The 12,085-nt window shown below is 47.5% G+C and overlaps 1 protein-coding gene across 2 annotated transcripts in view; it reads left to right on the top strand.

The window, feature by feature from the left end:
* SPSB1 (splA/ryanodine receptor domain and SOCS box containing 1) overlaps positions 1-11,748 on the top strand; it is a 69,568-nt gene extending 57,820 nt beyond the window's left edge. For both annotated transcript variants that reach the window (XM_048824609.2, XM_048824610.2), the window contains exons 2-3: positions 1,847-2,668; positions 9,512-11,748. In XM_048824609.2, coding sequence (XP_048680566.1) covers positions 1,975-2,668; positions 9,512-9,639 — 822 coding nt within the window. In that variant the 5' untranslated portion in view covers positions 1,847-1,974 and the 3' untranslated portion in view covers positions 9,640-11,748. The remainder of the gene's footprint in view (positions 1-1,846; positions 2,669-9,511) is intronic.
* The last annotated feature ends 337 nt before the right edge of the window (positions 11,749-12,085 follow it).

Genomic DNA, 12,085 nt, shown 5'->3' with positions numbered 1-12,085 from the left:
CTGTAATATCCCAGCAAGTGCTAGACCTCTTTGCAGACTGGGATAGAGTCTTCAGCCACCTTTATTATTTAGTGGCAACTGCCTCTGTCTGGAGGTTGGTTCTGTCTTATCTATTGCGAAATAAGACCAAGGGGTCGGGATACAGGAGGCTTGTGCTGCTAAGAACAATCTAAATACCGAACTTGCAGTAATCCTTGGACCTTGCCTTGAAGCTTCAGTAACCAAGTCCAAATAAGCAAGCTCAGTTCTCCCACCAAAGCAGTCTCACCCTGCAAGATGAAAGCAAGCTCCTTCTAGGCACTAAACGCAACTGAACTTGGGCATACCTCTGGGAATCGCTTTGCTACAAGGGCTCAAATAGCTGCAGTAGTTGTCTGGGGCTGTTCAGGGATTTTTCTTTGCAGAATGTTAAATGCTTTGTGTGTGTTGGCTCCTTTCTGGGCAACTGTAGAGATTGCTTTGACTGTTGTCCAGCTGGAATGTAATTCCAGGGCCTTTATAAGTATCTGGAAAGATACACACAGGTGGATGGTCCTGGCAGTGGCTGGAGTGTCTCGTGCAGCTTGCATCCATGAGAGTATCGGTTGGGGCTGAGATGAAGCAAGGCTATGCTTGCTAAAAGGTGTATCTGCTACAACTCAATGGCCTGTTCAGGGCCATCAAGGAATTTCTTAATCTCTGCCAGTACCTTGTATCAAGCTGTAACTCTTGTGCCGATGTATGCAGCATACAATGGAGTACTTAGCAGGAGTGACTGGGGATTAAATGCAGGGGATACCTATGGGGAGGCAGCGTATTAGAGAAGCTCTGTGTCTAAAAGCTTTATCATGGCCCAGTGACAACAGGGTGGTCCAGTCCTTGTAACCCAAGGGAAAACCACAGCTTCAGTGTTTTTAATAGAAAAGGAGGACTTGTGGCACCTTAGAGACTAACCAATTTATTTGAGCATAAGCTTTCGTGAGCTACAGCCCACTTAATCGGATGCATTCAGTGGAAAATACAATGGGGAGATATATATACATAGAGAACATGAAACAATGGGTGTTACCATACACACTGTAACAAGAGAGTGATCACAGAAGATGAGCTATTACCAAATAAATTGGTTAGTCTGTAAGGTGCCACAAGCACTCCTTTTTCTTTTTGCAAATACAGACTAACACGGCTGCTACTCTGAAACCTGTCAGTGTTTTTAATGACGTCCACAAAAGGCCAAAGTCTGGGTTTCTCTATGCATTGTACATCACAGTACATAGAGTTGTCTCGTCCTTGTAGCTCGTGGGAGGCTGGGTGTGCTTAATAAGGAAGCTGGAAATATTTAAACTTCACCCACGTGAATTGCCTGGCAAACTCCCAGCCCTTATGGTATGTCCACACTGCAGTCAGAGGTGAAATTGCATCATGTGGAGACCGACCTGAGAGAGCTTTAATTCAGCTAGTGCAAGTCCTAATAGTGGTGAAGCTGCAGCAGCAAAGACTTCAGCATTGGCTCACTGCCTGGGTAAGTACCCAGGGTCCCAGACAGGCTTAAGCCTCCGTGCTGCAGTGACTTCCCTGCTGTTGGTGCTCTCGCTAGCTAGATGAAAGCTAGCTCAGGTAGGTCAGTGTATGCTGCAGTCACACCTACTCCTGCAGCGTAGACAGAACTTAAAGGCTCCCTCTAGAACATGCTGCACCTTCCAGTGTGTGGTGGTCCTGTCTCTGTCTGTGCAGGGTGCATGTGAGTCCCCTTAGGTGTGACCTTTGGTCTGTTTGCCCAGACAACCGGGTGCTGGAAATTTTGTTTACAGGTTGTGCTAATGTTTAACTCTCCTCCTTTTGTTTTTCTTTTCCTTCTTTTTCTTAGGCAATACTGACCAGTGCACATCTTGTTAAGGTCTCCTAGCAATCTCTTCTGCAGGACTGAATGACAGCCGGAGGGTAATTGATGAGCTTGCCCTGGGAGTCTCTAAATACCTGAATTCAAAACACAAGATGGGTCAGAAGGTCACTGGCGGGATAAAGACTGTGGATATGAGAGACCCTGCATACAGGCCCCTCAAGCAGGAGCTCCAGGGGCTCGACTACTGCAAGCCCACGCGCCTGGACTTGCTATTGGATATGCCTCCGGTCTCATACGAGGTCCAGCTACTGCACTCGTGGAACAACGATGACCGCTCGCTGAATGTCTTTGTGAAAGAGGACGACAAACTAATATTTCACCGGCATCCGGTGGCTCAGAGCACAGATGCCATCCGAGGCAAAGTTGGATATACGAGGGGACTGCATGTGTGGCAGATCACGTGGGCCATGAGGCAGCGGGGCACGCATGCTGTGGTAGGAGTGGCTACGGCAGACGCGCCCTTGCATTCTGTAGGGTACACGACCCTGATAGGAAATAACCATGAATCCTGGGGCTGGGACCTTGGGCGGAACAGATTATACCACGATGGCAAGAACCAGCCGAGTAAAACCTACCCTGCCTTCTTAGAACCGGATGAGACTTTCATTGTGCCGGACTCTTTCCTGGTGGTCCTGGACATGGATGATGGGACCTTGAGCTTCATTGTAGATGGGCAATACATGGGTGTTGCTTTTCGGGGACTTAAAGGGAAAAAACTGTATCCAGTTGTAAGCGCAGTATGGGGGCACTGTGAAATACGCATGCGCTACTTGAACGGGCTTGATCGTGAGTATAACCCTCTGCAGCTTGTTCTGAAAATGCAGATCTCTGCATGCCTTCCTAGCCCCGCTAAAGAGATTGAAGCACATATCCACACTCCCTTCCCAATAGCTAGGTACCTGAAAACTCTGGGTTGTGCAAACCGAAATGACTGTTGGGACAGCAGGTCCTGTTAGGGCAGCAAAGGGTTTGGGGGAGGATGGGGTTTCTACTTCAGATTCGTCTCTTCTGATGGGCTGTGTTTGGAAAGAGTAGTATTCTTTCTGAGTGGATCTGGTGCAGTTACCAGTCAGCCAGATTGTCCCTATAGCAGGGTAACCCCAACTGGTAAGGCTGCCCATCAGCATACGGTGCCTCAAATTAGGAATGCAGCTTGATAGTAAGTAGGTGACTGTATAGGGTGGAAACTGTAGATTTTGGGCAGCCATGCGGAGAGGAAACCTACTGCTGGGACTCCAGCCATCTGCATTAAGTCTATCTGGAAAGCTGATGTTCTCCTCTTCCTCCTTACTGCCAGAGTCTCCAGTACCTTACTATGGATTTAGGCCAATGGACGAGGCAAAGTCCTGTAGCACTCTACCTGAAAGGTGACCTCTTGTCCATGTACCCTTTATATAGGAAAACAAGTTTTAAACTCACTCCGCAGACAGGTGCGTAGGGAGCTGTGCAGTCATTAGCCTGGAACCTCATCTTGTTCAGCAACTAGCTTTCTGTCCTTTTCCCTTCAAGGCTAAAGAACGCTGTTAAACAGAGTGGGGTTGGGAGCCAGGAAACCCTTGGTAGTTCTGACAGCTCAGTGTAAACTCAGGATGGCCATTGGTCACCAAGCTTAGTACAAGCTTCCCAAGTTCAAATTGGTCATGGAAAAAAAGCCTCTCTGTCTTTGGGACAGAGGTTCCCAATTGCACCAGAACGTGAATTAGTCCATTAGGAGGAATGGCTTAATCTGCATTTGCTGCTACTGAAATTTGTCAGGTTTAATAAGGGAAGGGATCGCATGTTCTCCCCAAGCCCCAGAGTAACATCTGTCTTATATTGTTGCAAGGTGTTGCAGAATACTTTCTTCCTGTATTTGTGGGGGTAAATATACTTACTCTTCATTGAAGCCATGCAAAGGTCACCCAGTGCAATGATGGAGCCCTTTCAGAATTGAGTATAGTATTAATTACAATTAATGAATTATTTAATAAATTGGTTAGTCTCTAAGGTGCCACAAGTACCCCTTTTCTTTAAGCAGTATAGTTGACTTCTGTAGAATGAAATGCCAGTGCCTAATAATGCAGACTTGACTCTCCTTGCCATTGTAGCTATTAAATTAAGGCAATGGGTGGTGTTTGTTTTGTCTCCCCTATCCCACGGGAGCCCCAGTCATGGAGCAGGATTCTGTTTGTACTAGGGGTTGTACAAACAGACCAAAAGGCACAATGTTTTTGAACAGTGAAAGGGGTTTTTTTGTTTTCACTCTGCATTAAAACTTCTCCTAGTTTTTGCTACCTAGGTTGGACTGCAGAGACTCAATCTTCCGGCTTTGGTGTTTCTGCTGCTCTATTATCTAGCCAAACCTGGCAACCCATCTACATGCAGTAGGGTATTCCTGGCCTGAGACAGAGCTGGTGCTGAGTCACAGGCATTGGAGTGTAATGTTTGGCCTGCCTGTTTTTAATTTTATTCTGGGGATGTGTGTGATAAGTCTCACTTCTCCTAATTTGCCCTGCTGTAAACACCTACCGTTGAGTCTCTTGATTTTCAAATTTTACTGTAGAGGGACTCTGAGAAAACCTGGCCAGTGGTGCAGTTGGGTATGTAGCAAGCTCTGAGCATTTACGTGACTACAGGGACAGCTGCGGATTAAACCTATCCAAACTCATGTATTTTTACTCTACACTTTCAGTGCACTGTAACTGCAATCTCCGTAATGACCCCCTCCCTCCCCCCACTCCGGTACATATCACAGCAAAACATTGACCTAGCTGTGACCCATGTCAAGCAAATGCTTAGCTCAAAGGAAGAGCTTTCTCCTGCGCATCAGCAAGGAGAATTCCACAGCCCAGGACCCTTTCCCCAAAACTCACTCCTCACTTCCAGGTGCTGTTGGTTGGAGAGAGCTTTCCAGCTAAGCCTGGTAGCTGCTGCTGCAGCACTTTATGGGGATGGTTGGTCTCCTGGGTACCTAGGTCCCAAACCATGCAGAAGTTGGTAAGACAAAACAGGCACTTCAAATGACACCCAGGAGCAGACGGGCAGAGATGTATCCCTCTCCTCCTAAACAGTGATGGGACTAGACTGGTCTAATTTTGAGGTGGCCTAAATTGAGCTTTGTGACACAGGAACACAGATTCTTGTCTGCACTGTGGTCTTTGCCAATCACCTTATCAAGTCTTCTGTATCTGAAAGGATTCAACCAGAGACAATGGTTGGGAATGCTTTGTATTTACTTGACAGGCTAATAAATGAGCAAGAGCCCTTCACTTGCACTAGCTCTGAGGGCCCAGGCATAGGGCAGGTGCATGTGTGAAGTAGGGAAAGGCACCGGGTAAAGGTCAGGTGTCTAACCTCCATGCGTTAGGTGCTCCTTCAGGATGCTGGTGCTGAAACTTGAAAAAGCATAATGTCAATGCTTTCCGTATAGACTGCCTTCCACAACTAAACACTACCACCTAAAAACCAGATGGCCCCGCAGCAGCCACTTCCTCCCGGCATCCTTGTCTCTAAACAGGCTGGCTTGGAGCAGGTCCGGAAGGGTGCCCAACCCTGGTGGGCATGGGATCAAGCCTTGGAATAGAGAGCTCTTGGCAATGGTGCCCTATCACTCCGCCAGAAGGGACTCCAGCTCAAGCACACCTGCTATCCAGCATGGCCTAGGGGAGGCAGTTGCTCGGGTAGCTGGGTTTCAAACCATTCAGCGCCATCGGGGTGAAGCCAATAGGTAGCCAATATCGACTGGAGTTTTCAGCACAGAACTCCACGTAGCAAGCGAACAGGCATATTCTGTCTCTGCTTCAGTTGGAGCGGGTTTCAAGATGTAACGTACTCGATATGGGGCTACTGGAGCCTAGTCTTGACCGTGGAGAATGGTAACCGGGTCGGAAATGGTCAGACACCAGCTACCAGGCACAGATGGAACAGCTCCTGGAGGACTTAGTAATGATCCTGGGTCGAATGACACCATGCTCATGAATCTGCTCTATGAGCAGTGGCTGCGTTCTCTGAGTCAGCAGTTCGGATACAAGCATGGGTGGTTCTTTTGGGTGTTCCTTTCACCTGCCAACAGAAGCTCATTTCTGGCTCCTGTGGAAGCTGGGTGATCTTTACGGGACTGTTTGGGTTATCCAAACTAATGTAGTTAATGCAATTTAACTGGATTAGTTTGCATCCAAATCTTCTTTTGAAGACCATGGCATTGGCATGTTTCTGTTGCAGTGATGCCACAGGCCCCAAGGAGGAGGGTCAGGGCCCTATTGTGCTGAATGCTGTATAAACAAAGACCCAGTCCTTGCCCTGAAGAACTTACAGGCAAAGGGACAAATGAAGTGCATTGGGGTGGGGCCTGAAGCAGGAAGTAGAGTGAGAATCAAATGCACAGTATGCACCCTTGCCTTTTAAAATGACTTAGAGTCATGTCCCCATATGCCTCGCCACATAGCCGTTAATTAGCTGATTTATCAGCACTGCAGCTGAGCTGTGTGTCGAGAGAGGGATAGGGACCTTCAGGCTTAGGGCAGGGAAGCCCTTGCATAGAGGACAGCACGCTCAGTGGTTTGAGCATTGGCCTGCTAAACCCAGGGTTGTGAGTTCAATCCTTGAGGGGGCCATTTAGGGGTCTGGGGCAAAAATTGGGGACTGGTCCTGCTTTGAGCAGGGGGTTGGACTAGATGACCTCCTAAGGTCCCTTCCAACCCTGATATTCTATGATTCTGTGATATGGACAAAGGTGTAGATTTTAGTGGAAAGAGCAGAGACCAATCGGTGGACAAGGCTGGCATCGTTGGCTAGGCGGAGAGGCTGTGTCATGGGGGCGGAGCAGAGATGTGTAGAACCTTGAAAGGAAGGGTTGGAATCTTGAACTTGATCTGACATGCAAGGCACTGAATTCTGAAATCAAGACTGGATGCCTTTCTAAAAACTATGCCCTAAGAATTATTTCAGGGAAGTTCTCTGGCCTGTGTTACACACGAGGTCAGACTAGATGTTCCCAGTGGTCCTGTCTGGCCTTGGAGTCTATGAAGGGATTCCAACCGAGCTGCAAGGAAAACTCTACCACAGTTTTGTCCATGGGAAAGCAGAAGGTGATCGTAACAAGCTGTCCTGTGAATGGATTGAGATGAGTATTGGGAGGCTAAAAGGTGGAAGCAATGGCTACAGTAATCTGAAAATGGGGTGGGGGGAGACCTGACTGAGCGTTGCTCTGGGCAGAAAGGGAAGGATGGATCTTAAAACTCTTATGGAGTGGGAAGAGTTGGAGGAGAGATGCAAGAGGGTTGTTTGTTTGTTTTTTTCTTCCTTGGAATGATTCTGGAAGGGAGCATGAATGCAGTGACCCTTAGGGTCAGAAAATTGGGGGGGGGAAAAGCTTTGCCTCCCATCTGGCGGCAGGATGAACAGGGCCGATAGCTTAATTTTGACTTGTTTCAGAGTTGGCATTAATCTGTAGTCAACTCCTGAAAAATTGGCACTTGTTGGCCAAGATTTGCAACGTCTCTGTTTTTGGGTTTCCAGCTGGAGCCTGGATTTTTAGACCCTGTTGAGTTTTTTTTTTCTCAATCTTAAGTGTTGAGTGAGACGGCCCAAAACTGAGTCACACCTCGTCCCTTTTGAAAACCTTTAATCCTTATTTACAGTGCTGTCCAGATGAGCTTGGAAAACTTCATCAAGAAAAACTCCTGAAATTCAGATTCTTCTCCTTGTGTGCAGCTGTAACTTTGGTTCCTGCTATCTGCTCCGTCAGAGCACAAGAAGCCAGTCTTTCCTCTGGAGAGCAGTGAAATAGTCCTAGTCAATATTAATTTTAGTCTGCGTGACCGCTCGCGCACGCAAGTCGCATCTCCTGCTTGCTGTTCATGCATCTGAATGCAGAGCGTTCTTGAGTTTGGCCTATAGAATCCCGAACTTTTTCAGGGCTATGAATTTTCTTAGGTAGCAGAATTGTAACCTGGGAGGTAGGGAGATGGCAATTTGGATCTTCTGTCTCTAAAATATCAAATCTTAATCTCGATTTCCTGTGCTCACTGTGCTGAAAACTGGGCCTTTGTAGATCCTCCTCCTTCTTGAGAACTAGAGACAGCAGCTCCCTGCTGCATGGACAGGTATGGAGCCCTAGGTGCAGATGCAGTCGTTTGAAGTGAAAAACGTTTCCCCAGCTCTTCATTGCTGGGGTACTGCCGGAGTCTGTCAAGCCTCACCTGAAAATGTAACTTTGGAGCTAAAATGAAGCTGGGCTTTTGACTACTGGCTTTTCCCCTTTCGTGGGTCTTAATCCTGGTTAGTGAAGCCAGCCACTCTTGCGCTTTCTCCTTTCTGTATTATTAAAGCATTTTTGCAAGAATCGTACTTGCAGATCTTCCAGTAGAGCGTGTTCTGTCCACAGTGGGGGACACACTCTCTGGGAACACTCTCTAGGGTCTGATGTGGGCTTGCCCCCTTAAATATAGGTATTTAAGCCTGGTTTGCTGGAGACATTATGTAGGTGGTTTGCTTCTCCTCTACCCCCTAGATGCTGAAGTCCTGACCTAGGCAAGTGAGCTCAACTTGCTCTTTGGGGGTGACTTCATGTTAGGCTTTGAATTTTTCTCAGGGTGGCTACCATTAACCTCGGATGGAGACTGAGGTCTTGAGCTACCTCATTAGAAAAATCTCCCTGGAGGGGAAACTGGCTAGAGATCTGCTGCAATGATGGTATTTGGGGGTGGGTGGGGAGGTGGGCAGGGTTGACTGCAGATGAGAAATTATTACTCACATCAGTGATGCGTGTTCAGTGCAAGCACTGGCTTTAGCAGCCAGGACACCTGCACCCTTCATCGCATGGCGCTTGCATTTCAGGAAGTGTTAACTGAATAGGAACTCTTCAGGCCCACCGTGGGGGATGCCGTGCTGCCACAAGGAACTTGCCCAATCTACCAAGGATGCATAGAAAGACACCCCAGTAGAACTGGCTGTGTGAGCTCTAAATAAAGCTGGCTCACTGTTAAGGACTATGAAACCTGCTACGTGGATACTGAACTAATGGGTGCAGGTGTGTGGTCCCGTCTGGTGCTGCTGGATCAGGTTGAAGGGGAAATCTCTGCTGAGGCAGGCAAATATAGTGACTTGTGAAGCTTGATGGAGCTGGCCTGTCTGTATTTTGGGGGTGGGGAGGTCAGAAGTAAGCATGTGAAGGCTTCTGGGGTGCCTAGAAATGTGAAGAACAGTACACAGGGGTATCTAGAAATGGTAAAATCCTGCTGCAAGATGCAGTCCTGTGTTTAAACAGCTTTCACAAAGGTTCCCACATTGTGGTGTCTAAAAATGTGGCATCTCCCACCTTAACTGAATGCTGCTACACCTCCCTAATTACTTATGGGGGATTCCAAGATCTCCTTTCTTACCCGACCATGGGTATTTCTAGGGCATGCATCACCTTCGCTTGCTGCAGATAGTTGACAGCTTTCGTGGCCTACTGGGACCCCCTGCACAGTAACCTAGAACTGCCGCCTCGCTTGCTGAGGGTAATGGATAGTCAGGGGCTCCCGAACAGGCCAGGGCCTCAGTTTCTCTCACACTCCTCTTGAGAATATCGGCTACTGTAACTAGCACTGCAGCCACCAGGCTCTTAACTCGTGTTCCGAGTTAACGTGTGGCTTTTTTGTCTTGCAGCCGAACCGCTGCCTCTGATGGACCTGTGCCGGCGTTCTGTGCGGCTGGCTCTGGGCAAAGACCGACTGAGCGAGATCCAAGCGCTGCCACTGCCAGCATCCCTCAAGAGCTACCTTCTCTACCAGTGACCTACAGGATGCCGAGAGAACTGAAACAGCGGCTAACGATTTGGCGCTGACCCATTGGACGGTGGTCCTGCCAGCCTCTCCCCGACGTCACTAGTTTTGGACATCCTCTGCCCCAGTACCTTCCTCCAATGCCAAAACCAAATATGCCCTATAAATGGCTGTTTTCAAATATCCTTGTTTCACAACTAAGATGACCTTTGCTGATGAAGGTCACATCACATCCCTGCATGCTTCCAAAAAAAACCACCCCAAAAACACAACCTTGCAGAATCTCTCTGCACATCCCTTGCTGCTTTCCTCCCAACTCCTGGCAAACGGCTGTAGAGCATCCTTTGAATGCCTGCAGTCCAGGAGCACATTCTGCCCCTTATGCCGGCTGAAGGAGAGTACATGAAGCTTGGACGGGGAAGCGTTGGGAATGGCAACATGTCAAATGCCAGGTGCTAGATGTGGAATGGCATGAGATGGGGGGGCCTTCTGAAAAACAAGAACATAAAACACTTCAGTGGGAAGTGAAAACACCAAAAAAACTCCACATGGACGCTTTTTTTTTTTAACTTGGATAAGGTGGTTATGTAGCTGATGTCAATGTCGCGATACTGTCTCGCCCTGTCTTAATTGCTACCTTTATGTAGATTGAATCTCATTTCTTTCACCATCACTCTCCATCTCTCACTCCATTTTTTCTGCATCTTGTCTGTCTTCCTTTTCACTGGATGTGACACTAGGGGCAGATAAAGCCTGTGGTGGATGGGGAAACCAATCCATTGAGCAGCCCCTCTGATGTCTGTATCTCCCCCCTCTTTCCTTGTGTTCACTTGAATCTGCAGCTTTTAGATAAGGTGCCATTCCCCCCCCCCCCCTCCATTGGTGGTGAGTTTCCCCCTGCCATGATGCATTGGCATGCAATATCCTCCATGGAGAGCCAGCCACTCGAGACCGATTTATGTCGATTGCAGAACCTTTACAACCACAGATCTCTCCTTTCCCATGTCTGAATCATGCATATTCCACTTCATGTTAGCACCCCTGAAATGGATCTGCCAGGGAATCTTCTGCTTTGATAAGCTGCTTGGAGTAGTTCACATCAGAGCTTTTCAGTCTGCCATTGTCCATCAAGATAATCTCCTCCTTGCTCTCTGGCAGGAACGACCCTCTCTCTCATCCCTGCTAGTGGACAGAGGGATGACCGAGGAGGAAGGGTGTGAACAGTATGTTCTGCAGGTCAGACATCTAGAGGGTGATGTGATGGAAAGTAGTTTGACGGGAGGCTTGACGGTGCTCTTTTGATGCTTTGCATGGACAGCAAAGGAAACTAGCATGAATTACAGTCAAGGAAAGAGGGGAAGAACCACCATTGTGAGACATTTGTTTTTTTTTTTTTTAAAGGCAAAATCCTTGCCCATCCCAAATAAAGATTCTCACCTCAGTAGCCAAAAAGAGAGGACCTAGTCCCCCACTGTCAACAGGAGCTGCTCTCTCCTGGCCTCTCCAAATAGCAAGCTATTAAGCTGCCTTCTCTGGGGTTATTTTGCACATTTCTTTTTTGTCTTGAAAAACAATGTGTGTTTTTTTTGCTTCTGTTTTGTACAGGTACAAATGAGTTTATTTGTTGAAAATGTTTAATATATATTTGTGGTGTTTGTATAATCCTGTTTTAAACAGCTGCTGTAGGGTACCTTTTTTAAAAAAAAAAAAATCTACTGGCATAGTATTTTTTAAAGCACAGAATTGGTGCCAAGACTGGGTGGGGGTGCAAAGTGCCCCTTTCTTTCTTTTTTTAATGTATCCTGGATGATGATTTTTATGTAGGGATTTGTACAAGCTTCTGTTACAGGGTGGGACATGTACAAAGTTGCACAAGAGAATTCAGCGTGTACAGAGCCTCGCTTGATTGCCTTCAACTCTACCTGCTTCTTTCACTACTCCTGGGAAGTGGCCACCTTCAGCCCTGTTGTTTTTGTGCTTTTAGCGCCCCCTTTGTCTCCACTGCCTCTTCGCTGTCCCCAGTGCACTGCTTTGTACAGTTTTAAACTCTTCGCTTTCTCTTTTACAGCTGTAAATAATATTCAGTAACCCAATACAGAAATAAAGTTTATTAAATATTGAGCAGGAGTCATGTTTTACTTGTGCTTAGGGCGGCCCTGCCAAAATCAGAGGCCAATTGTGCTCGGGTCTCTACATATACAGACCAAGAGACCTGCCCCAAAGAGTCTAGTCTGAACAGAACGAACAAAGATGAGAGCGTGGGTTATGCCCATTTTACAGAGCCCATTCTGAGGCTACCCAAAAAGTCTGTGGCAGAGTTGGGAATTAAACCCAAATCTCTAGTGCTATAACCCCTAGACCATCCTTGCTCTTCAGGCTGACAAACTTCTTCCCTCCCCCCTCACATGCAGAGCTGTCATTACAAGTTGCACTTGTGCTTTTATGCAAGCTCACCTGG

The sequence above is a fragment of the Caretta caretta genome, chromosome 18 (assembly GCF_965140235.1).
Source record: "Caretta caretta isolate rCarCar2 chromosome 18, rCarCar1.hap1, whole genome shotgun sequence".
Classification (NCBI taxonomy): Eukaryota; Metazoa; Chordata; order Testudines; family Cheloniidae; genus Caretta; species Caretta caretta.
Note: the sequence above shows the minus strand (reverse complement) of the source record. Positions and strands in the feature narration are given on the sequence as shown.